We start from the raw sequence: 27,062 nt of genomic DNA on the forward strand, positions 1-27,062 counted from the left end.
TGTCATGTGACCACATCGGGAAGTGTCATTTCTCTGGCGCTATCTGTAACATGGAGAAGCTGAGGTTGGCGGTGTTTCTGTTCGGAGTCCTGGTAGTTCTCGGAGACTCGGTGAAGGGTTTAGGGGGGCCGCTGCCCTTGGTCATATGGCACGGAATGGGTAAGGAGTGTATAAGTATTCGCCTCACTTATCGAGCAGTGCAGTTTCCTCTTCACTAACCCGCCCTGTACTTGTAGGGGACTCCTGCTGCAACCCTCTCAGTATGGGCGCTATTAAGAAGATGGTGGAGCAGAAAATCCCTGGAATATACGTGTTGTCCTTAAAAGTAGGGAACAATATTGTCGAGGTGAGAGGCCAGAAGAAGTTGTTATATGGGCACTTAAAGGAGAAGTCCAGGTTTCCTCCTTCCGTGCTCTTAGCTGAAGTATACTGTCTGCTTGGTGGGCACCATTATATGTGTGTATATATATGTGTAACTGTATTAACATGTGTCTAATCTAGATCCCTTTGCTCATGAGTGGGGTGGAGGTTGTCACCATTACAGCTTAAAGGGAAACGCTGTAGGACAGTGACAGTGATCAATGCCGTCTCCTTATGACAACAGAGTCTGGCAGACAGAACACCAGTAAATGAAAACTTAATAGGTGCCGTGGGCATATCTGTCTGGGTATACATGTCTGTTATAACTATGTCTGTGTACAAAATTAATACTAAAAAGACCAAAAAGCAACTTTTAATTTGCAAGATTAAATGATCATGGATATTTCAAGGAACTTTGCATAAATCAATAGTACAAGCAAATCTAAGGAGCTTTCTTATCAGGAAAAAATGTCTGTCTTATTTGGCTCATTTACTGACGTTTATTCCAAAACCTCTGCTGACTTTCATCTTGCTAGAGTTCGTGGAGTTGTCATCAGACAGGGTCAGTCTTGAGTAGGAAAATGTTTAAAAGTCACAGACAGCAGCTAAATCAGGCATTTCTATCGCATCCAAAGTGCTTTATTGACCTAAGTAGCCATAAGAACTTCTCTATAATGTACTAAGTGAACCTGCTGAAGCTTCTGGGTATAAGGGAGAGTAGGGGTAGTTCACACAGAGTAAACTGGCGTGTGATTTTACACGCGTAAAATAAGTCTCCCATTGACTTCAATGACATTTTACATGTGTATTTTGATGTGTATTTTGGCGTGTGTTTTTTTACACATGTAAAAAAATGTCATTGAAGTCAATGGGAGTCTTATTTTACACGTGTAAAATATCAGGCCAGTTTACTCCGTGTGAACTACCCCTAATATGCAGCAGTTTTCTATGGCAGACATCTTGTCTATTAGCTCAGGAAGAACAGAATATTAGAGGGAGAGCATTTTAAAGAAAAACAGCTTAAAAAAAAAGCAGAATCCAAGTTTTATAATGACCAGAAAATGTTGTTCCTTATGTACACACACTGTGCTATTAATGCAAAATTTGTTGAAATTAGGGGCACCTTAAGTAATACCTATATTAAATACCTGAAAAAGTGAGTGTCGTCTTAAACTTTATATATAGTTGCTGAAACGGATTACCAGTTAAACCTAGACATGATTTTGTTACATGCCTGGTATGTATGTACCTTTTTTCATAATGCGTTATTTATTTATTTCCCAGGACATGGAGAACAGCTTTTTCCTCAATGTGAATAAACAACTGGATCTTGTTTGTGAACAGCTAGCAAAGGACCCCAGACTTCAGAATGGCTACAATGGCATGGGTTTCTCACAGGGTGGGCAGTTCCTGTAAGTAATACCCTAAACTAGACAATTTGTTTATTGGATATGTCTTTTGGATGGCCTCATGCACACAAATATATATATTTTTTATCCACAATTTAAGGCAAAAGTATGGACCCATACACACAGCCTTATTTTTTTTGGCAGCGTGACTCCAGGTCAAATTGAAATTCGGAAATTAAAGAGCAAGTCTTGTACCTGTCTGTACTGTCTGGCCCCGTCAATTTATTTTCAATGTATGGGTCAGTGAAAACCATGGATGACACACAGATACCAATAAGTCGTGTGCAGGAGGCCTAAGTCAAAGTTTAGCACTTGTGAAAATTGGTGGGTTCAGGTGATTAACCCTCTGCAATGTACTTTTATTTCACTCTGAGCATATAATTAATACTCACTACTGTAATAGTACAAAGCCTGGACTAGCTACTGGAGTTGGAAAATATTCTGACTATGGTGGCTTAATCCCTCACAAGCCTTGATCAATGGCAGTGATGGCATCTAAGCGTTTAGGGCGTGAGAGAGTCCCTCGGGTTGCCCACGAGATTGTGGGGTCTGAGGGATTAGTATGGTATCCAGTAGGCCAATCAACAGCCTCCTGGCTGCCTTTGCCTATTGCACATAGGGATTCTATGTGCCATGTACTGCAAGACAGAAGTATTGCTGTATATTTTACTGGGGATCAAGAGATCCCAGGGTCAAGTCCCCTTGTGGACAGTAAAAATGTTTGAAAAGTATTTCAAAATAGAGTATTTAAAAATAAAATAACTTTAGAATTTAAAAAATGCATTATGTAAACAATCTAGATATCCCCATGTGCATATGTCCACAATATTCAAAATAACATTATCACTTATATATAAATAAATAATTACAGCAATGCGCAAATTAATGTGTTTGTCACCTCTCCCCACCCCCTAAAAAAGTCAATAAAAGTTATCAAATAGTTGTACATGCCAAAAATTGGTACCAATAAAAATTAAAACTCGAATGTCAGAAAAAGAGCCCTTTACATATCTCTGTTAACAGAACAGTAAAAAAAAAAAAAAACCTTACAAATGTCAGATCATGTCAACCCAGGTAAATTGTTTGTTTAAAAACTGGTCTTTTATTTAGTAAAACTAATATAAATATGGTTTGTGTATAATTGTAGTGACCCGCCGGACAAGGTTACCATGTCATTGTTATTGTAAATGCCGTAAAAACAAAATGCACAAAATAATGATTGAGATGTAGGGTTTTTTTTACTTTTTCTTTTTTTTTTTTTTGTCACTGACCCTGTTGTTTTGTCACTGACACTTTGGTAAACATTAGAGTTGATTCGAATACCTCGCTACATAGGAATGCATGTAAGGGCTCGTTCACACGGAGTAAACGCGCTGCGCATTGTGGCGCGTTTACGGCGCGTGTACGCCGCATTTTTTTTACGGTGCACGATTACGCCGCGTTAACGCGGCGTAATCGTGCACCGTAAAAAAACGTGGCGTACACGCACCGTAAATGCGCCACAATGCGCGGCGCGTTTACTCCGTGTGAACGAGCCCTTAGTGGCTGGCGCTTAACCCTTTGGTGTTTGGCCGCTTCCATATATTCCTATGGGAGCGAGGTATTCGAAGCTATAGTTTCGAATACTATTCGCTCATCTCTAGTAAACATTAATGCCCAAACTCCCTTGGATCCTTTAAGAAGTTGTCCATGCAAATCTTTTTTTTTTTTTTTAATGTAGTCCGGGGGAGGTTAAAAACCAAAATCATAATCTTTTCCCTAGTGCTCCTGTGCGCTCCTTCTGCTCCAGTGTCTTCGTAGGGCTAGTTCACACAGGGCAAGTTGGAAGCCGATTTTGACGTGGAATCCGCCTCAAAATTTGCTGCTCCCTTTGACTTCAATGGGAGCCGCTCACTTCTTTTTCCGCTAGCTAGTAGTGGAAAAAAGAAGCAAGCTGCCCTATCTTGCCGCGGATTCTGCAGCTGAATCAGCCGCGGCGTCCGTGGTGTGAGGCTCCGGCCCATTCCTTTGGGCCTAATCCATCTCGGAATGCCACGACGGGATGCCAGTGCACTGCACCAGCATCCCGTCGTGGCAGCCGCAACAGAATATGTACACGCGGAACCCCATGTAAAATAGCCATCAAAGTGAAACTGTTCACTGTCTGTGATGCCACGGGTCCCTTCCACTGAGGCCGCTGATTGGCTTCCGTTGTCATGTGTGGTGGGGACTTCCGCCACACGTCAACATTGGACCGAGAAGACTGGACTGTGTTCGGAGACATCGGAGCACTGTAGAAAGGTGAATGAGTATGAATTTTTTTTATTATATTGACTGCTCCAGCCTCATTTATAAAGCAAATGTATTGTATAGTTTGGCCTGGACAACCATTGTCTTGGCTACAAAAATTACTTTTGTATATGTGATATATGCATTTATAGCTAAACCAGTTTCTTTATTTCTGTGCAGGAGGGCTGTGGTACAGAAATGTCCTTCACCCCCTATGAAGAATCTCATCTCAATTGGTGGACAGCATCAGGGTACATTACATACTGCTTTTTTGGTTGACCCATAACATAAGTCAATTATTGGCAACTGCCATTTTCAAAAACTGTCCCATTAAAACTGGAAAAACATTTCTGAAAATGTAACTTTTTTTAATCTAGGTTTTGAATTTACATCTAAAGTATAGTTAAAGGGGTTTTCCGGGCAAAAAATTAATTTTCTAAAAAGGTGTATTAGTGATATTAATAAGTTAATAAGTACAACAAAATGCCTTTAGTAGTGATTTCTGGGTTGTCTGGGAGCTCCTGGCATCCTCTGTATATGCTTACATTTGCAACTTTCTGTTCTGTGCCTTTTCTAGAACTCCCAAGATTCCTTGGGCTGCACTCAGTGATGGCTCACTCCCCCCTCCCTTTCACACTCTCTTCCCCTTCTTGTTTCCCTAGTTAGCCCAGCCACTACCCCCTCAGCAGCCATCTTTAGATTTCTAGTTCTCACTCTAGTTCTCCTTTCTCTGTAATATTGTAATCACCTCCCATATATCATCATTTCTTTCACACAGAAAAAGCTTCAGGACAACAATAAATTCTTAATTATTATTTTTTATTGGCCTTTAGTAAATACTAGCTTCTGACTGTGACTTCGTCTTCATGTTGTTGGCGTTGTTGATCCGCCTATATTCAGCAAATTGCTGCCGTCGATGGTTTGCCTGCTTCGGCATTTTGGCAGCTCACGAGCTGTCCTGCTGCTGACCTTGTTCCTCACACCGTGCCTGTGATTGTTCCGGCATCTCAGCAGGTCACTGGGACGTCATATAATGAGCATTTTGTTGGTGTTGATGATCCGCCTGCTCCGGCGTTTCGACAGCTGTCAAGCTGGCCTGCTGCTGAACTCGTTTCTCGCGCTGTGCCCGTGATTGTTCTGGTATGTCAGCAGCTCGCTGGGACGCCATATAATGAGCATGTTGTTGGCATTGATGATCCTCATGCTCCGGCATTCAGTTGGCCTGCCGCTGAACTTGTTTCTTGCACTATGCCTGTGATTGTTCTGGCATCTCAGCACCTCGCTGGAACATCATATAATAAGCGTGTTGATGATCCGCCTGCTACGGCATTTCCCCATGTGCACCCGTGTCAGACACCGATGAAGGGGGCTATAGGCCACACCACTAACTCTTTTTTTTTTTTTTTTTTCTATTCTTTTGTACAGCCTTATTCTGACTCATTTAAAAATCACAGAAAGAGCCAGTGATTAAATTCCTATGAAAGTAAATGTACAACAAACTATACATCTAATTAATTACATAATATTAATAGTACAATTAGTATTTTGAAGCCATAGTCAGCAACTGTTTTCTTACTCTTATTCCACCCAAAACTGGTCCAAACTTGTACTCCATTTCTGATGCCCTAGCTCTGATTAGAAGGCTTGCATACATTTATAGATACCGTAAATACTCGAGTATAAGCCGACCCGAATATAAGCCGAGGCCCCTAATTTACCACAAAAAACTTGGAAAACTTATTGACTTAAGTATAAGCCTAGGGGGGAAAATGCAGCAGCTACTGGAAAATTTCAAAAATTAAAATGGTCGGAGTTTTTGGGTGCAGTAGGTGCTGGGGAAGGGGAGAGGGTGTTTTGGTTGTCTATCTGCCCCTTCCCTGAGCTTGAGGACTGGGGTTATTTTCCCCTCACTTGGAATTCAGCCTGGCTGAATATAGGGTATCTGCAGTACTCCTATTAACTCCTTCCCGACGGAACAGGAGCACTGCAGATCCCCTATATTCAGTAGACCGGGCACTTTCAGACACAGGGATACCTAATGTGTATAATGTGTTTCACAGTCATTTTCTACTTTTATATGTATTGTAGGGAAAGGAGGGATTTAGAACTTTTATATATTTTATTTTTTTTGATTATATTTGTTTTAAAGCTTCTTTTTTTTCACTATGTTATGGGAGATTCTATACATTACTGTTGCGGCTGGTCATAGACCCCCCCCCCCCCTTCCCCCCAAAAAAATAAAATAAAATAATTTTTTTTTTTTTTTGCTTGACTCGAGTATAAGCCGAGGGGGGGCTTTTTCAGCACAAAAAAACTGTGCTGAAAAAAAGTGCGGCTTATACTCGAGTGTATACGGTAGTTGGATTTTTCACATACAGTCCTATGAAAAAGTTTGGGCACCCCTATTAATCTTAATCATTTTTAGTTCTAAATATTTTGGTGTTTGCAACAGCCATTTCAGTTTGATATATCTAATAACTGATGGAGACAGTAATATTTCAGGATTGAAATGAGGTTTATTGTACTAACAGAAAATGCGCAATATGCATTAAACCAAAATTTGACCGGTGCAAAAATATGGGCACCTCAACAGAAAAGTGACATTAATATTTAGTACATCCTCCTTTTGCAAAGATAACAGCCTCTAGTCGCTTCCTGTAGCTTTTAATCAGTTCCTGGATCCTGGATGAAGGTATTTTGGACCATTTCTTTCTACAAAACAATTCAAGTTCAGTTAAGTTTGATGGTCGCCGAACATGGACAGCCCGCTCTCAAATGATCTGAAAACAAAGATTGTTCAACATAGTTGTTCAGGGGAAGGATACAAAACGTTGTCTCAGAGATTTAACCTGTCAGTTTCCACTGTGAGGAACATAGTAAGGAAATGGAAGACCACAGGGACAGTTCTTGTTAAGCCCAGAAGTGGCAGGCCAAGAAAAATATCAGAAAGGCAGAGAAGAAGAATGGTGAGAACAGTCAAGGACAATCCACAGACCACCTCCAAAGAGCTGCAGCATCATCTTGCTGCAGATGGTGTCACTGTGCATCGGTCAACTATACAGCGCACTTTGCACAAATAGAAGCTGTATGGGAGAGTGATGAGAAAGAAGCCGTTTCTGCACGTACGCCACAAATAGAGTTGCCTGAGGTATGAAAAAGCACATTTGGACAAGGCAGCTTCATTTTGGAAACAAAAATTGAGTTGTTTGGTTATAAAAAAAGGCGTTATGCATGGCGTCCAAAAAGAAACAGCATTCCAAGAAAAACACATGCTACCCACTGTAAAATTTGGTGGAGGTTCCATCATGCTTTGGGGCTGTGTGGCCAATGCCGGCATCGGGAATCTTGTTAAAGTTGAGGGTCGCATGGATTCCACTCAGTATCAGCAGATTCTTGAGAATAATGTTCAAGAATCAGTGACGAAGTTGAAGTTACGCCGGGGATGGATATTTCAGCAAGACAATGATCCAAAACACCGCTCCAAATCCTCAGGCATTCATGCAGAGGAACAATTACAATGTTCTGGAATGGCCATCCCAGTCCCCAGACCTGAATATCATTGAACATCTGTGGGATGATTTGAAGCGGGCTGTCCATGCTCGGCGACCATCTAACTTAACTGAACTTGAATTGTTTGTCCAAAATACCTTTATCCAGGATCCAGGAACTGATTAAAAGCTACAGGAAGCGACTAGAGGCTGTTATCTTTGCAAAAGGAGGATGTACTAAATATTAATGTCACTTTTCTGTTGAGGTGCCCATACTTTTGCACCGGTCAAATTTTGGTTTAATGCATATTGCGCATTTTCTGTTAGTACAATAAACCTCATTTCAATCCTGAAATATTACTGTGTCCATCAGTTATTAGATATATCAAACTGAAATGGCTGTTGCAAATACCAAAATATTTAGAACTAAAAATGATTAAGATTAATAGGGGTGCCCAAACTTTTTCATAGGACTGTATTTGATAAGAATGAGAGACAATGGCAACCTTTTTTCTTATCACTTTCTTATTACAAGGATACAGTTTCCTAGCTCAAGGTGTAGACATGTGCAACACAAAGTACACAATGTGTTTTTTGGATTGTCACTATATTATTATTTTGACTTTATATTTAGGTGTATATGGATTCCCCCGGTGTCCTGGAGAAATCTCTCAAATTTGTGACTGGATCAGAAAGACTTTAAATGCTGGTGCCTACACCAAAGTTGTACAAGAACAGTGAGTATGTAGAGCTCTTGTAATCTTAAAGGGGTTTTCCAGGTTTGTTTTTTTTTTTTTGTTTTTTTAAATATGGGCCAAATAACAGGATGTATCATCACAAAACAAAACACTCCCCAATATATATCTTGTTTAAATTCAGCTCTGTTTATCTGATTTATTTTCAAGGCATTGACCTCAGGTATGATGTTTCATTTGCAAGCTCACTAACTCCATGTGAGCAGCAAATGAAACATCACAGCAGCATATGGCTTCGGATGTGGGAGTTATTTATTACCTGTGATTTAATTGCAAGGGACAGTGGAGAAGGGATGGGTACATAGAGAGTGAGAGAAGGCAGATGAATCATGGGAAATGTAGTTTATTCACAAATTTACTGCATGTAAATAACAATGATACAAGGAACAGCAAGTTAAATTAAAGCCAAACAAATTCTCTATTTTTGTAACTGTTTGAATCCAGATCAGGAACCCCACAGGGGGAGGGGGATCGGGATCGGCTACGATCGGATAAGTGCTGTGGTCTCTTCAATAGAGATGAGCGAGTAGTATTCGATCGAGTAGGTATTCGATCGAATACTACGGTATTCGAAATACTCGTACTCGATCGAATACTACGGTATTCGAAATACTCGTACTCGATCGAGTACCACTCACTATTCGAATGGAAAAGTTTGATGCAGAACCAGCATTGATTGGCCGAATGCTATACAGTCGGCCAATCAACGCTGGTTCTTCTCCTACCTTTAGAAGTCTTCTCCGTGCAGCTTCCCCGTGGTGTCTTCTGGCTCTGAATTCACTCTGCCAGGCATCGGGCCTGGGCAGAGCCGATTGCACATGCCCACTTGTAGTGCGGACATGCGCAGTCGGCTTTGCCCAGGCCCGATGCCTGGCAGAGTGAATTCAGAGCAGGAAGATGCCGCGGGAACGCTGCACAGAGAAGACTTCTCGGAGGATCCAGCCCGACCCTCACTCGTGGACTTGGTAAGTATAATTTGATCAAACGTTGCCTACCCCTGAAACGAGCATTTTCCCCCCATAGACTATAATAGGGTTCGATATTTGATTCAAGTAGTCGAATATTGAGGGGCTACTCGAAACGAATATTGAATCTCGAACATTTTACTGTTCGCTCATCTTTACTCTTCAATTCTAACCAAGCACAACAATGTATGTTGTGTAGTGGCTGTTCAGGGTATTTCAGATCAGCGCCATTCTTTTGACTCACTGCAGCAAGGCCATGTCACTGATGAACATGATGTCACTGGTCTGAGAAGAAGTGGAGTTCAACCAACCCTCTTCAAACAGCTGATCGGCAGGGTTTTGTAATGTTTAGTACATAAACAATCATTTGTCTTTTCAGTTTGGTACAGGCAGAATATTGGCATGACCCACTGAATGAAGACCAATATAGAAATGGCAGCATTTTCCTGGCAGACCTCAACCAGGAGAATGTGAGTGTTGTTTTTTTTGTTTGTTTCTATTTAGCAGTAAAATGTTATAACATTATTAGGCCTGGTCACATCTGTGTTTGGTATTCCATCCAGGGAATCTGCTTGGGGATCCCTGAACAGAATACAGAACGCATTAAAAAGCATTTAGCTATGAAAGCACAGATCCCACTCTTGTTTCTTGTTGTTCCTACCCAAAGCTGTTTTGGTTCGGGTTCAGGACATTGTGGTTATGGTTTAGCGGTCTCTTTGTTTATTTGTGTCTCTGAGACGGCCACTCCTAGTGGCCAGGTCTATAACCATGGTGCTGTTCCCCCACCCCCACCCTAATGAATACAACAATAAAAGGATTTTATGGGGAGTAGAAAAATCCACTTTTTATTTCTGAGACCACCATACAAGAACTGTTCAGAGGCAACTGTTCAGAGGCAACTGCAGACATTGGCAGATCATGACTGACTACAGTTTCAGCTACAAGCAAGAACAAACTCGCTGTGGGATAGCTACGTAAAAGACCAAATATGTTCAAAGAAGGAAGTAACTAAAACATAACTTTTACTTTCGTTCTATAAATATAAACTTTGTATGTTTGTTACTCAATCACCCAAAAACGGCTGAACAGATTTGGATGAAATTTGGCACATAGATGATTTGTAACCTTGATTAACACATAGGCTACTTTTTATCCTGTTAAATGAAATGGCTTCATGACTGTTATGAATTTATGTTCATATACTATATTACACTGCTGTTGCCAACAGGACTTACTCAGCTAATTGGAGTTTGTTGGTGAAGCTAGGTCTGTTATCTCGCTATGTAAACACAGATAACACTGAGGCCATTGTGTAAAAGTATTTGCATATTATCTGATCTGCTCCAGTGCTGAGACACTGACATGGGAAAACCTCTTTAATCCAAATCGGCAGTTTTCCAATTTTAAACATGCTGGGAAAAAGAACCTAATTTGTTGCAAGATTCTAAAGCAACGAGAGCTATAAAGTTAGCCAGTCAACAGAGTTCTCCTTCAAGCGGAGCTGAGGATTGAGCAAGCCAAGTGTCAAGCGGCTCTTAGAGCAGCCGAAACCCTGGGGCAAGCGGATCATCAACGCTAACAGCACACTCATTATAATGCATCCTGGGGAGCTGCTGAGATGCCAGAACAATCACAGGCATGGTGCGAGGAACAAGTTCAGTGGCAAGTCACCTTGACCGCTGCTGAAGCAGGGGGATCAGCGACGCCAACAACATGCTCTTTATATGGTGCCCCAGCAAGCTTCTGAGATGCCGGAATAATCACGGGCACGGCGTGAGGATCGAGTTCATCGGCAGGACAGCTTGAGAGCTGCCAAAACACTGGAGAAGGCGGATCATCGATGGCAGCAATTTGCTGACTATAGGCGGATCATCAACACCAACAACATGCAGACTAAGTCGCGGGCAGAGACTAATATTATATAAATAAAAGAGCAAACACTTATTGCTTGGTATATATAAATATACATTGTTTTTAGAGTATAACTACATAAAAAAAGAGAATAAATACTAAGAGCAAACATATACCAAAATATAAATACATTTTATAATATTTCACAAAAATACAAAAATTAATCAAGGTGACAATAAACAAGAATACAGCATTGAGGTCAAGAGACAGATATAAAATATATAGTCTCCACTACAATGAATGGAAACACATTAAAGCTGGATAGAGGGGGTAACCACTATATAATTGGTTTTCCTGTGAAACCTACAATCAAACCACATAAGGGAAAAATCAATATGGGTAAGCATATAACAGAGCAAGCATGAATTATACCATACTAGTGGGGCAGCAAATGAATCAAAACACTGCTGTCATACAGTATATGTAAAGTGGCAATGCTATAATAGCAGTATAAAGCATCTCAAGATATGAGCTTTCCCAAAGTAATGAGGTAAATAACGTGGCTGATCCTCTCATACACCACAACAAATACACCCAATTTGTCTCTACAGCATCCCTCCTGCAGAACCAGCGTATAGCATTCGGCCAATCAACGCTGGTTCTGCCAGAGGCTCGTCTTTGACGAGGTGGAGTCTAAGATCGGACCACAATGGAGACAGACGAGCCACAATGGAGACAGACGAGCCTCCGGCAGAACCAGCGTTGATTGGCCGAATGCTGTACACTGTATAGCATTCGGCCAATCAACGCTGGTCAATGCATTCCTATGAGTAAAAGTCAGCTCCCGCATAACGCAAGCTGCCAGCTCTCCCGACTAGCAAAGACGAGCCTGCTGCAGAATCAGCATTGATTGGCCGAATGCTATACACTGTATAGCATTCGGCCAATCAATACTGGTTCTGAGTTGAATCTTTACTGCGAATAGCGAGTAGTATTCGATCGAATACGAGTATTTCGAATACTGTAGTATTCTATCGAATACCTACTCAATCGAATACTACTCGCTCATCTCTATATATAATATCCCATCGTAAAGAGGACCTTTCATCACTTGGGGCACATGCAGTTTTATATACTGCTAGAAAGGTGCCCCAGATGAAGAGCTATTGGTGCCAGTACCGTAGCTTTTTACTGTCAGAAGGGCATTAATGACAGGAACTGTCAGGAACACCTTTCTGATGGTAAAGAGCTCTTCACCTGGGTTACAGATTGTGAATTCCGCGTACTGTCGGCTTTCTAGCGGTATATAAAACCGCATGTGCCCCAAGTGATGAAATGTCCTCTTTAATATACAATTAGGAAGGACAATTTGTCCTGCAAACATTAAGCCTCCCTATGGCTCTGTGAATGGAAAAATAAAAACATATATGGGATTTGGAAGGCGGGGAGTCAAAAACAAAAATTGAAAAATGCAAACACAGGGAGAACATACAAACTCCTTGCAGATGTTGTCTTTGGCTGGATTTGAACCTAGTACTATGAATCATATGTAAAGCTCTAACAATGTAACAATTAAGGGATAGCAGCAAAGCAAAAAAAAATGGTAATGGGGTGCAATAATCCTAAGACTCACATACAATGAAGGTTGTATATTACTTTAGAGAAGTTAAAAAATGGTGACCTGGCGCCAGTCTGGTGGAAATAGTAGACTCCAGTCAGGAGCCCACCAGGCCAATTGTAGCTCTTACCCGGACACCGTCCCACACAGTGGGTGGTGATGCAAAATGGAAAGGATATATATAGAAAAACCGGGAATTGACAGAGCGCTAATGGCAGCAAAATCCGTAATAAACTTGAAAATAAAAATAAAGTTTTGGTTCTAAGGCTATTGCTGGACACCTCCTGCTTGGCCTGAAGAAGACACCCGCCCGGTGTCGAAATGCGTAGCCGTTTTAAGCTGTTGTTCATGTCCTTGGAGCAATAAAACAGAACCATTTCATCTTAACCTTGCACATCGTTATTTTTATTTTCAAGTTTATTACGGATTTTGCTGCCATTAGCGCTCTGTCAGTTCCCGGTTTTTCTATATATCCTGTATATTGGTTCAGGTAGACTCCTTCCTTCTAGCTTCTGAAATTTCTCAAGACAACAGATGGAGCATGTACAGTACTATTGTTAGGTCATGTTTCTCTATGGGGTGCTTACGTTGTGCAGCTGCCAGAAAATAGAACCTAACTACACACGTGCAAAATTTCCATGAGGAGATTCTGGAGCCTGGAGAGATTTAGAATATCTATCAACTTGATGGGGCATAATTGCTTCTGTAATTTAGGAATATGCTAAAATATGCAGCAAACACTTAACATAATCTGCAAATAACACATGAAAGTGTGAAAGACAGATTAGAAATGTAATTACTGACATACAATGAATCTTTTAGGGTGACAGGTCTTTACATTTGTGACAGTAGCTAGTAGTGTCTGGATGAAGCTTTTATTTAAAGGGGTATTCCCATGTACATAATCATAGCTATATTTGTAGATAATTAAAAGTTAAACATTTTTGCAAATATAAGTAATTAAAAATTCTATATTCACTAATGCAGAAACTTTCTATGGTCTGGGTCTTGTCAGGAACCCAGGTATTATTTTCTTATTGTAGCAGGGTTACCATGCAGGGACACTACATGTATGAGAAGATATCCAGACCACAATAAGGACATCAATTTTCTGACCTTAAAAAGGTCCTGCATTCATGGTCGTATCCACTGGCAACTGATCAAGACAACAAGACTGTGACCACAAGATATTTAGAGAAAATCTTTAAAACTGCAAAATGTTCATTACTTATACTTACAAAAATGTTTAACTTTAATTATCTACAAATTGTAAAATGATTATGTCCATGGGAATACCCCTTTAAGTTAACATGTAGTATATTATTGGTTCTGTTTTAACAGGGTGTAAATGAAAGTTACAAACGCAATCTTCAGACTCTGGAAAAGTTTGTTATGGTGAAATTCCTGAACGACTCCATGGTGGATCCTGTAGACTCTGAGGTTAGTATGAGTTTACAGCTTGAATAATATTTTTGTTGTACATGGTCTCTGCTCTGGGTTTGTAATGTTCACTGTTTATCTTCTAGTGGTTTGGATTCTACAAACCTGGACAAAGCAAAGAGACTATGACGTTGCAAGAAAGTTCTCTGTATACTGAGGTAAGTCGTGAAATAATACAATATTTAGACAATATTCAGTTAGCACCCTCTAAAGTTTGTATACAACGTCTTAGGTCCCTTGCAGATGACTGTGGTGTGGGTCAGTGTGTTTTTCATTTATTCCACGCCCCCCCCTGCACCAGCCTTGCTTCCGTGGCCCCTTTTATTCAATAAATAGGAACTGCGGAAGCATAGTCACAAAACTGGGCAGGAATAGAACCTGTCCAGAATCCGATACACGTTTGCTACCTGTGGCTAATAGTGGTGTGGAAGAAAATTCACATTGGCAATATACATTAACCCCTTCCCGACATTCGCTGTAATAGTACGGCGCTGCCGGGAAGGGCTTCCCGCAAACCGCCAAACTATTACTGCGGATGCATGGTGCGCACACAGAAACTGTGTGCGCACCATGCGCTGCGGGTATCAGCCGTATGTTACGGCTGACAATGCCCCGTAACACCCGCGGTCGGAACCGGGTCCGATCGCGAGTGTTAACCCCTGATATGCCGGCGGTCAACATGACCGCCGGCACCTCCGGGGTTTCGTTTTAAAATGGTGCCGATCGGTACCCCCCGCGCCGGTTTCGAGGGGTGCCGGTGTTCGTAGGGGGCAGCCCGGGGTCTGATCAGTGACCCCGGGTCTGCCCCATCACTTACCCCCTTCACGCACCTGGTTGATCCTGCCTAAAAAGGAAGCTGTCAGCCTGTGCGTCCACACAGGCTGACAGCTTCCTATACAATGCAATACACGTGTAACACGTGTATTGCAGTGTATATTTAGTTAAGCGGTGATCAGCCGATCACTGCTTCAATCCCCCATGGGGGCAGAAAAAAAAAGTTGGAAAAAAGTAAAAATAAAAAAGTTTAAAATAAATTAGAAATAAATAAAGCCCCAGAAATCCCATTTTCCCCATATAAAATGTTTTATTATGTAAAATAAAGAAAAATAGAAAAAAACATTACATATTTGGTATCGCCGCGTCCGTAATAACCTGAACAATAAAATTAAAACATTATTTAACGCGAAAGGCGTAAAAAAAAAACGTAGAAAACCGCACAAAATAATGATTATTCACCACCTTTCCCTTACAAAATGTTCAATAAAAAGTAATCAAATGGTCAGATGAAAACCATAATGGTACCAATAAAAAGAAGAGGTGTTCCTGCAAAAAATAAGCCCTCAACCAGCTCTGTCTAGCGAAAAATAAAAATGTTATGCCTTTCAGAAGATGGCGATGCAAAAATAATTGATTTTTTTCCCTAAATTGAATTTTAGTCTGCACAAATAGCAACGCATTAAAAAATAATATAAATGAGGTATCGCCGTAACCATACCGACCCGCAGAATAAAGGTAACATGTTACCTATGCCGTACGCTGCACGGGAAAAAAAAAAATGCTAAAAAGCAATGCCAGAATTGATGTTTCCTTTTACATCTCACCTAGAAAGAGTTAATAAAATGTAGTCAATAAGTTACAGGGCCCAAAATGGTGGCCTTGAGAAGCACATCTAATACCGCAAACACCAAGCCCTCATATGGCCACATTGCCAGAAGATAAAAATAAAAATCTAGCTTGTACAATGTGAAGACAAAAACCCTAAAAGTCGCCAAATCATTAGGACATAAGTGGCTGCGACTAGAAGGAAATGTGTAAGCTGTGCGAGCGTTTTCAGGGGACGCCCCATATTTAGAGCTTATGAGAGATAATACACCTGCGCTGATCCCCCAGAATGCCCCTCTTCCCCGTCCGCATCATAGGAGCTGGTGGGAAAATAGAATGGGATTTGGTGTACCCAATTTACTCTGCACAGCTTACATATTCACTTCGGGGTTAATAATGCTCACTACATCACTTGATAAATTCTTTGAGGGGTGCGGTTTTCAAAATGGGGTCACTTTCTAGAGGTTTCCACTGTTTTGACTCCTCAAGGGCTTTGTAAATGCGACATGGTTCCTGAAACTGATCATAGCCAGATCTGCCCTCTAAAAGCTCCTTGGTGCGCCTTCCCTTCTGCGTCTCGCTGTGCGTCCATATATTAGTTTACACCCACAAGTGGGGTACTGTGGTAGTCGGGAGAACTTGCATAACAAATTGTGGGATGCATTTTCTCCTTTAACCCCTTGTGAATGTGAAAATTCTAGGGCTAAACGAAAATATTAGTAAAATTCAAATTTGAAAATTTCACCTCCATTTTGTATTAATTCCTGTTAAGCACTTATAGGGTTAAACTACTAGGTATATGTTGTTTTGGCTTATTTAAGGGGTGCAGTTTTGAAATTGGGGTGATTTATCGGGGGCTTTAATACAAGGGTCTTTCAAAACGCCTTCATAACTGGATTAGTCCCTTTAAAAATGGGTTTTGGAAATTTCTTGAAAATTTAGAATATTGTTGTTTCACTTGTAAATCTTATAATGTCCGTAAAAATTAAAAGGGCGCCTAAAGTTTGATGCCAACATAAAGCAGAGATCTGGGACATGAGATTTATGATATAATTTTGGCGGTCTGACTATCTGTATGTAATGCACATCATTTCAAACGTTATAAAATGCATATTTTTCAAAATTTCCACCAAATTTCCAATTTTTTCATAATTAAACACAAAACATATCTACCAAAATTTACCACTAACATGAAGTACAATGTGTTACGAGAAAACAATCTCAAAATCACTTTGGTAAGTTAAAGCGTTCCAAAGTTATTGCCACATAAAGTGACACATGTCAGTTTTGAAAAATCGAGCTTGGTCAGGAAGTCAAAAAGTGCCATCGGCGGGAAGGGGTTAAAGGTGTATTCCCACAAATCTAACCATTTTTAATTTTGTAGATAATTAAAAATGTAACTTTTTTTTTTACAAATATAAGTAATGAAACACTTCAGAGAGTTTTAAAGATTTTCCCTAAATATCTTGTGTTCACAAATTGTTGTCTTGATCAGTGGCCAGTGGATACGACCATGAATGCAGGACTTTTCTAAGATCAGAAAATCAGCCATGATTTCTTTATTGTGGCCGGGATATCTTCTGATACATGTAGTGTCCCTGCCTGATAACCCAGATACAATAAGAATAGCTGGGTTACTGACAAGTCCCAGACCATAGAAAGTTTGACAAAATATGTCACCACTTAGATGATTAGAGAAAATCTTTAAAAGTTTTAACTACCTATATTTGCAAAAATGTTTAACTTTTAATTACCTACAAATATAGATATGGTTATGTTCATGGGAATACCCCTTTAACTCTCTGAATACTGCTTACAACTTAAAGAGGTCTGATAGTAAAACAAAAGGCAGTAATTATGCATTTTGTTAAAGAGGACCTTTCATGTCCTCAGAGATATGTGGTATTACATACTGCTAGAAAGCCGATATTGCGCTTACAGCTTCCCTGGTATGCACCCTGGTGCTGGATATATTGGTGCCGTTAGTTTTGGCGAAAAATATCTCTCCACTGTCAGGAAAGTGGGCCTTACAGCCGAGCGCCATCATTGTGTTGTGAGTGATACTGAGTTGTAAGGCCTTCTTTTTCTAACAGTGGAGAGATAATCGTACCTAAATTAATGGCACCAATAGTCTTGTAATTAGGGTATATATTGGAAAAGCAGACACTGTGTAATATTGCATAATCTGAGGACATAAAAGGTCTTTAACATAGACTGATGCTTTATAAATTGTCTTTATCTTCATAGGATCGTTTGGGCTTGAGGGAAATGGACAAGGCTGGAAAGCTGGTGTTTTTGACCACAGAGGGAGAGCACTTGCAGTTTACAGACATATGGTTTAATGAAAACATCATACCGTATCTGCTTTGACATTATTTGTATTGATACGGAGAGTGGGCAATTTCTCATTTCTAAGAAGCACATTTCTAATTTACATTTGTTACCACCCTGGAGTCTGACATATTCCATTCAAGCCTTCTCCTACCACTAGCCATGATAAAGTCTCTTACCTGTGATCAGTGGCTGTGGGAAAGTACATTAGACCTGCATCAAATATACCTTACTTTTTCCCTAGGCCAGCTCACTAAATATTTTAGTCAAATTGCCCAGCACTGATAATGGTCCTTGAGAAAAGCACTTCTACCAATTGCACTGGAGTAATACTTAAATATGGAGGACTTCTGCCAGTAGCAGATAAATCTGTAAATAACCCTCCTAGAGCTAGTGTCTGATGCTGGATTTTTTAGACAGTCTAGGTTTATACATCTATTTGTACCACCTTGTCAAATGAGAGAGAAAAATTGGCTTAAAACTAAATATGATATTTTAAACCAGAAATGTGTCAAATGGATGAAAGATTTGTTTCCACAAAGTTGTCTTACATTTTAAGGTCTTGGATCCATAAAAAATGGATAGCACACATGGAGTTTGTGATATTCAGACTTTAATCGGCATATTTGGTCCACAAAAAAAAAAAAAAAAAAAAAAAGGGTGTATAGATGCTCATTTATAATCAATAGGGCTGTCAGTGGATAATGCACACAGCACACTGGTAATCACTCCTGTATTCAGCTAATACTCTTAGCATAATCATAGCTTACACACATCATTGTGGTTTTGTATATTATGTAACCATAAGTCTATAAACATTTCCTTAATGCGAGAGAGCCATTAGAGGGGAAAATGGATCAGGAAACTGTTATCACACACTTTAGATCATTGGCTAGTTGACCTGTATCTGTAGTCTAATGTATAAAGTACAATGAGCCTAAAGCTACTAATGGTGAGAGGTACTTTTAGGAATGCTTGTTGATGATACCCTTATCTACAGTGTTGGCCAAAAGTATTGGCAACCCTGCAATTCTGTCAGATAATACTCAGTTTCTTCCAGAAAATGATTGCAAGCACAAACTCTTTGGTATTAATATCTTCATTTATTTTGCTTGCAATGAAAAAACACAAAAGAGAATGAAAAAAAGAGTCAAATCATTGGTCATTTTACACAAAACTCCAAAAATGGGCTGGACAAAAGTATTGGCACCCTCAGCCTAATACTTGGTGGCACAATAACTGTGAACAACCTCTTCCGGTAACCATCAATGAGTTTCTTACAATGCTGTGCTGGAATTTTAGACCATTCTTCTTTGGCAAACTGCTCCAGGTCCCTGAGATGTGAAGGGTGCCTTCTCCAAACTGCCATTTTGAGATCTCTCCACAGCTGTTCTATGGGATTCAGGTCTGGACTCATTGCTGGCCACTTTAGAAGTCTCCAGTGCTTTCTCTCAAACCATTTTCTAGTACTTTTTGAAGTGTGTTTTGGGTTATTGTCCTGCTGGAAGACCCATGACCTCTGAGGGAGACCCAGCTTTCTCACACTGGGCCCTACATTATACTGCAAAATGTGTTGGTAGTCTTCAGACTTCATAATGTCAAGCACACAGTCAAGCAGTCCAGTGCCAGAGGCAGCAAAGCAACCCCAAAACATCAGGGAACCTCCGCCATGTTTGACTGTAGGGACCGTGTTCTTTTCTTTGAAGGCCTCTTTTTTTTTTTTTCCTGTAAACTCTATGTTGATGCCTTTTCCCAAAAAGCTCTACTTTTGTCTCATCTGACCAGAGAACATTCTTCCAAAAGGTTTTTGGCTTTCTCAGGTAAGTTTTGGCAAATTCCAGCCTGGCTTTTTTTATGTCTCTGGGTAAGAAGTGGGGTCTTCCTGGGTATCCTACCATACAGTCCCTTTTATATTCAGACGCCGACGGATAGTACGGGTTGACACTGTTGTACCCTTGGACTGCAGGGCAGCTTGAACTTGTTTGGATGTTAGTCGAGGTTCTTTATCCACCATCCGCACAATCTTATGTTGAAATCTCTTGTCAGTTTTTCTTTCCCGTCCACATCTAGGGAGGTTAGCCACAGTGCCATGGGCTTTAAAGTTCTTGATGACACTGCGCACGGTAGACACAGGCACATTCAGGTCTTTGGACTTGTAGCCTTGAGATTGCTCATGCTGCCTCACAATTTTGCTTCTCTAGTCCTCAGACAGTTCTTTGATCTTCTTTAGTTTCTCCATGCTCAATGTGGTACACACAAGAACACAGGTTGAGTCAACTTCAATCCATTTCAACTGGCTGCAAGTGTGATGTAGTTATTGCCACCACCTGTTAGGTGCCTCAGGTAAGTAACAAGTGCTGTTAATTACACAAATTAGAGAAGCATCACATGATTTTTCAAACAGTGCCAATACTTTTGCCCACCCCCTTTTTTATGTTTGCTGTGGAATTATATCCAATTTGGCTTTTTGACAATTCTTTGTGGTTTTCTATTGAAGACAAATTAAATGAAGATAATACCAAAGAATGTGATTGCAATCATTCTCTGGAAGAAAATGAGTATTATCTGACAGAATTGCAGGGGTGCCAATACTTTTGGCCAACACTGTAATAGAGCTGCTGATCAATGAGTGAACACTTGGTCAGCTGATTGATTATATATATTTTTTTATTGGCAGCACACCACTCAGTATTCAGGGAGGCATTGTCAATAATCCATGTAGCTGAATGGGGGAGGAACAATTCACAGCAAGGACTGGACTGCCCTTGGCTGGATTAAAAACCAGAACCCAAGCGCTGTAAGGCTTGGTTCACACATAAGTATGCTATCAGCATTTTCCATGCAGTTTGCACCTCACTGTATAATTAGAAGACAAACATTTGCAGGGGTGATGTGGAGTAGGGGAGTTAGTGGCTTCTGTACAGGGGCTTATCCCCAACAACCCACAAGGACTCAGTTTGCATAGGGAGCCAGTTTACCCATCAGTTTATTTTTGGCATGCGGGAGGAAATCCACACAGCGAGAATGTACAAACTCCATGCAGATGTTGCAGATGTTGGATTAAAAACCAGGACCCAAGCGCTGTAAAGCTTGGTTCACACATCAGTATGCCATCAGCATAAAAAGGTGTCAGTATACAATCAATATGTGCATCAGTCCGTTTTTAGTCTCAAACTGAATTCAAACGGACGGATGGCATACTGGTGTGAACCAAGCATAAGACAACACATCTCATTTATTGACACTAGAGCTGGAAGAGCAGTTTCCAGACCTTATCTATGTAGATGGTCAGTTTTACCCCCCCCCCCCCCCATATTAAACAAATACGTCAAACTATTCATCACTGAGAAACAAACCTTTAGGCTGAGGCCCCATGTTGTGAAAATGCAGTTTTTTGGGTGTTTTTTTAGTCAAATCCAGGAATAGGTTAAACAGAAGGGATTAGCACTTGCTATGTATTTCCCATTCCTTTCATAGCCAGTCTTGGCTTTGGCTCAAAAAAAACCACAGCAAAATTTGAAACAAAAAAGGTTGCATATCTGCAGTGTGGAGCCTCAGCCTTAGTTGGGAACAGATGTGGGAGTAATTGCAAACTCCCCGGCGGTTAAAGGGGTTGGCCACTTTCAGACCAATATTGACAAACAAATGTACAATAAAAAGATATACAATTTTCCAATATACTTTCTGTATCAATTCCTCAGTTTTCGGCTTGGTGTCATTAATTGTTACTTCTAGAAGATAAAACTCTGACCATGGTCATGTGATTTACGGTCCATGGTCATGAATGACAGAGAGCCAAAATCTAGAAAACTGTGAGGAATTGATACAGAAAGTATATTGGAAAATTGTATATCTTTTTATTGTACATTTGTTTGTCAATATCGATTTGAAAGTAGCCAACCCCTTTAACCACCGTGGAGTTTGCAATTACTCCCACATCTGTCCCCAACTAAGGGGGCGTTCACACTACCCTCGGTGTCCAACAGGTAGTGTCCGCTGCTAATGTCCGATCAAAATCTCGCACGGACATTATCAGCGGACACTAGCTGTGCCCGTGCCATTTTTCATTCATTTAAATGGACATCGGGTGTGTTCTTTTACTGTCCGTTCCTAAAGCTGTCCGACTTTTCAAGCGGACAGCAAAACAAACCTGACATTTAGGTTTTTTTTACGGACATCTTTAGGAACGGACACTTAAGGACAGGCACGGACAGAAAGTACGCACCTGATGTCTATTTAAATTAATGAAAAATGTCACGGACACAGCTAGTATCTGATGCTAATGTCTGCGCAAGATTTTGATCGGACACTGACGGTAGTGTGAACGTTCCCTAAGGCCGAGACTCTACATTGCAGATATGCAACCTTTTTTCTGAAAATATTGGTCTGAAAGTGGCCAACCCCTTAACCTTCTTTGATCTACAGTAGTAGCCGAGTGGAGGAGACAGATCTCTTCCACATGCTGACTGCACGACTCAGTGTATTGGCCTTGTCATGCCAGTCCTAAAAGTGCTCCAGGTAGTCTGTTAATACTGGATACATTTGGTGGATGTTTATACTGCCTATTCTAGGTTTATACATCCATTTGTTGACTTACATGCTTGTATATTAAGCATCACCTTTTAAAGCTAGAGAAAAAAAAATTGCTCGCATCACTTGTTTCACCTGCAGCTTTACACTGAAAGTCACAGCAAAAGTTCAACTAACTCCATTAACACTTACATTCTCTGGGATTTTTAAGGTCTGAACCTAGGGGTTCTGTGCTGGTTCCAATCCTGGGTCATGTGTTCAGAGCCTGTAATACACTGTAGAATTTCTGCTTGCAAATCCACAGCTTATCTGCTATGTGTGAACCTTCCCTAAAGCAGCTGTTATACAAATAGTACATTGAAATGTAAAGTTTTGAATATGTCTGGATGTACAATACAGCTATTGTAACTAGTCACAGCTTCAAAATAACAAAAACCATAAGAAAACCTATTTCCCCATTCTAAACTAGTTGTCCATTTCCACTGCTAATAAAGAAAAAGCCGACAACTGTATTTGTAACTTTACTTGAATCTTTAATAAAATGCTTGATTTGTAAACTTGTGTATTCCACAGTCTATGCAAGAATTGCTTCTGTTCCCTTAACATCAGAGCAGAACCTGCTTATAACATATTGGAAATGTTCAGTACACATTGGCATTATATTAGTTTAGGATCAGTACAGAAGTGACAGGCCAGGACAGTAATTCAGAGAAGAGGGAAAACCATTGCATATTTCTTAAGATGCTTATGTATAAAAAAAGTAAACCCTGGAAGTGCTGAAAAGAATTGGCCAATAGTGAGGAGCTGTTTTATTCCCTGTGTCTGGAATGAACAAGATCCATTTACAAAGTGCTCATAAGCGATTTATACTTTGGTCCAATTAACATATACAGGTCAGAATTAAGTATGAGAGTCAGAACCTCTACCTATTCATTGGCACAGGAGGGGTACGACAGCAGATTAGCAGAAGCAGCTCTCAGGACATCTGGCACTAATCAGGTTGGTACATTAGGACATTGATCAGTATAGAGCTGTGAGGATCGACTCTCTACCTACAGCTAGAGTAATCCTCAAGAAAGAAGCAGCAGAGAGAACAGAGGACTGGAGAGGACATGGTTTCCAGCCCATGTCGCCGCAGGCAGGTTACTGCGTCTACCCTGCAATCTCAGTCACTGTAGTCGCCAACTTCTCACCATTCCAAACAGTCTTGAACTGTTCTGGTACAGGAAACTCACTCTGCAATAAAACAGAGCCCACAGTTAGGACATGTTCAACACAAAAGGAGAACTATATATAAGAAAGAGACATATTTAAAGTGGAACACTTACATATTCTCCGCCAGCGCCTGGTACCAAAACATTCATTTCTGAAGACTTGGCGCTGATAATCTCACAATTAAGACTATCCTTGCTTAGGTAAACATGACAGCCATCAGTCTTATTGATTGATATTGTTGGCACTTTACCCAACACCTAACAAAAAAAACAAAGCAAAAATGTAAATGAAAGTACGTAGAATACGCAAAGCAAGAACATGTTCTAATCCGTAGTTATTGGAGCAGTATGCAGCAAAAATGAACTTTAAATAGTTTTATTCAAGACTAATTTCAGCCACGTAGTATCTACATCTTGTGTGCAGACATCTGCCAGCAAGGTTACAGACTGCTAATAGAAACAGAAAATAGCTAGAAAAGACCATAAATTACATCACAAAATCATATTATAAAAGTATACATTTTTTCATAAATAGTATAACAAAAAATATCTAAAAACAAATATGATACAGCAGAACTGCTGGAATAAGGGGACGTTCACACTACCGTCGGTGTCCGACAGGTAGTGTCCGCTCCTAGTGTCCGCTCAAAATCTGTCACGGACATTAGGAGCGGACACTAGCTGTGTCCCTGCAGGGTTCTTCTGTCCGCTTGAGAAGTTGGACATCTTCACTTGCGGACAGGGAAGGAAGGGCACGGAGTGCAAAAGAACGCACCCAATGCCCATTTATGTGAATGACAGGTGTCACGGACACAGCTAGTGTCCGCTCCTAATGTCTGTGACAGATTTTGAGCGGACACTAGCTGTCGGACACCGACGGTAGTGTGAACGCTCCCTTAGCCAGAAAAACAAAAAAAGATGTCAGACAACGCTCATGGGTAAAATCAATATACAATAGTTTAAAGATGATATATAGATCACTATTAGGTAGAATAAAATAGCATATGTATATGAACTGAATACACACAATATGTAGAAAAAGGACCAAAAAGAATCCAGTAATTTATGGTCTTTTATAGCCATTCTCTGTTTGTGTTTTGTTGAGCATGGCTATACTTATTATTGTTATGAGGTCTGCTTTGTAGTATACAGACTACTAATAGACCATATGTAGCCTGATCCATCTGTTTACTGCTTCTTGTAAACCTACCAACAAGTAGGTGAAAGCTGGAACTATGTTCTCTTGTGCTGGTATATAAGTGATGATAAATGTCCCCCGATATCTATTGTCAATGATGACCAGAAACTGACACAACCAATAACTATGGTGGGAGTCTTACTGCCAGAGACATACAGCAATGTTTTTAGTTTAATTAATACCATAAAACTATTAGAATAACCCAAATTCCCTGCTATGTCCATTCAACATAAAAGCATAAATAAAAACTAAAGGTTACCTGCACTTTAACATCACGAGCGTTAATTATTTCCACAATACCTACTGCATGTTCGAACACTAAGCCAAGCTTCTTGCAGTTGTCTGTGAAGACATAACACCACAGATGACACAAGGAAAAATTTAAGACTTTTTATAAATTCATTCACCTTTGCTTAAAGGAGTGAACTATAAATTAACTTAAAGTTAGTCTATCATTGGCTATAGTGATTTATAACTAAGCATATATTTGCATAGCCTTTAGAAAGGCTATTCTAGACATATCTTATATTCATTAAACCTCTTAGCCGTTTTTAAATTAGCCAGCACGGTGCACTCCGAAAGTATCTGTGATGTTGTCGGAGCACTGCTTGCGTGCTATGTGTAAATAAGGAGGAGGTGAGAGCAGGGAAGGTGAAGAGTTCAACATCATCATCTTCAGCCTTCCCTGCTCTCACCTCCCCCTTGCTTACACATAACACACAAGTACCAGACTCTTTTTGTGCCTGTGCCCCTATGTGGACTTGAAGCACGATACCTAGCATCAAGCAATTTCTACTCCTCTATATATCACAACCCCTCCTTTGTTACTGTACCTAGCAGCGTTCAGAGACGTGATACTCCTATTGTTGGTTGGCTCTGACAAAGACATTATCAGATCCCAACATCCTCCTGCCTTCCCACCCCCATCTTTTCTTTTTCCTTCTTCCTCCTCCTTTGTTCTCATAGACACCCTACCTTTTCCTCTCCATACTCTTTCTACCTGTCCTCTACCTTCCTTACTTTCCTGTCCCTCTTCTAGCTCCTGGAGCAAGTATTTTGGGTATTTGTCCCTGAAGCTTCCAGAGCACGTTTGTATCTGGTTTTGCCATTATATACCTTACGTTTGTTCTTTAGGTTTCTGAACAATCAATAAACTTTGAATTGAAAAAAAACAAACAAAACAAAACCCAAAACACTGTAAATGAATAATATAATGAGCACTAATTGGCAGATCTTTGACCTGTACTCACCTATAGTAATGGAGTTGATCTTTCCCTTGATTTGTAAGGTGCTGTTCACACACTTGTATACATAGACCACCTGCTTAAGTTCGGTGTCACTTATCACCAAATTGGATGCATTGTCATAGTTTTCCTGTAAAGACAGTTTGTTTTAATGTCTGAAGCCAGTGGCTGCTAGTAGATACCAATATTTCTTGCATCACTGAAAGTGGAATGCCATGGGTATGTGCACTGCCACTTTTGGTTTAACAACATGGAAAAAGCAAGTAATACCCCTGGCAGGCTGACCCTGTCCTAATCCTGCCATACACTAGATCAAACTCGCATATTTTGGCAAATAAATGAATGATAACCTTCATGGCATGTGCACAGCCATCATTAACATGTGAAGGAGACTAGCTTTGTTTTGTGAAGCTGTGCATGCTTGGATGTAAAAAATACTGCATGCTATATAGAGCCTAGAAGCACTAGAAACTGAATTTCCCGATGTATCACCTGCTACTGGTTTTCTGACTCCAACTGTCCTCTTGATATAGAGAATGTATCGCAACTAGAGATGAGCGAATATACTTGATCGAATACCTCTGCCGCATAGCTCCCGGCGGCAGGGAAGGTGGGAGGGGCAGTCAAAATTTGTAGCCCCGGAACTGTTTTTTCTCCAGGAGCTATGTGGCCGAGGTATTCAATCGAGCATATTCGCTCATCTCTAATAGCAACCCAACCAGGAGTTAGTGTACCACAAGTCTAGATTTATATTACAGGACGTATTAAATGGTCACTAAATTTTCACAC

General features: G+C 40.4%; 2 protein-coding genes across 5 annotated transcripts in view; one reads left to right on the forward strand and one right to left on the reverse strand.

Moving 5' to 3' along the window:
* PPT1 (palmitoyl-protein thioesterase 1) lies at positions 1 to 23,174 on the forward strand. The gene is made up of 9 exons (XM_075264800.1): positions 1 to 159; positions 237 to 346; positions 1,645 to 1,772; positions 4,218 to 4,288; positions 8,160 to 8,262; positions 9,625 to 9,715; positions 14,056 to 14,154; positions 14,241 to 14,312; positions 18,004 to 23,174. The coding sequence occupies exons 1-9, from the start codon at positions 51 to 53 to the stop codon at positions 18,124 to 18,126; spliced, it is 906 nt and encodes a 301-aa protein (XP_075120901.1). The 5' UTR covers positions 1 to 50; the 3' UTR covers positions 18,127 to 23,174.
* CAP1 (cyclase associated actin cytoskeleton regulatory protein 1) overlaps positions 23,130 to 27,062 on the reverse strand; it is a 15,585-nt gene continuing 11,652 nt past the window's right edge. For all 4 annotated transcript variants that reach the window (XM_075264780.1, XM_075264781.1, XM_075264782.1 and 1 more), the window contains exons 10-13: positions 26,280 to 26,403; positions 25,289 to 25,371; positions 23,946 to 24,089; positions 23,130 to 23,853 (exon numbers count right to left, since the gene is read on the reverse strand). In XM_075264780.1, the coding sequence (XP_075120881.1) occupies positions 23,770 to 23,853; positions 23,946 to 24,089; positions 25,289 to 25,371; positions 26,280 to 26,403 (435 nt within the window). In that variant the 3' untranslated portion in view covers positions 23,130 to 23,769. The remainder of the gene's footprint in view (positions 23,854 to 23,945; positions 24,090 to 25,288; positions 25,372 to 26,279; positions 26,404 to 27,062) is intronic.

The sequence above is a fragment of the Leptodactylus fuscus genome, chromosome 2 (genome assembly GCF_031893055.1).
Source record: "Leptodactylus fuscus isolate aLepFus1 chromosome 2, aLepFus1.hap2, whole genome shotgun sequence".
NCBI lineage: Eukaryota > Metazoa > Chordata > Amphibia > Anura > Leptodactylidae > Leptodactylus > Leptodactylus fuscus.

Bases quoted from the DNA above. Each gene is read 5' to 3' on its own strand.
- PPT1 (XM_075264800.1), top strand. From the start codon at position 51: ATGGAGAAGCTGAGGTTGGCGGTGTTTCTGTTCGGAGTCCTGGTAGTT. The intron at 14,155-14,240 runs GTTAGTATGAGT...TTTATCTTCTAG, and splicing joins TGGATCCTGTAGACTCTGAG to TGGTTTGGATTCTACAAACC. The intron at 14,313-18,003 runs GTAAGTCGTGAA...TTATCTTCATAG, and splicing joins AAAGTTCTCTGTATACTGAG to GATCGTTTGGGCTTGAGGGA.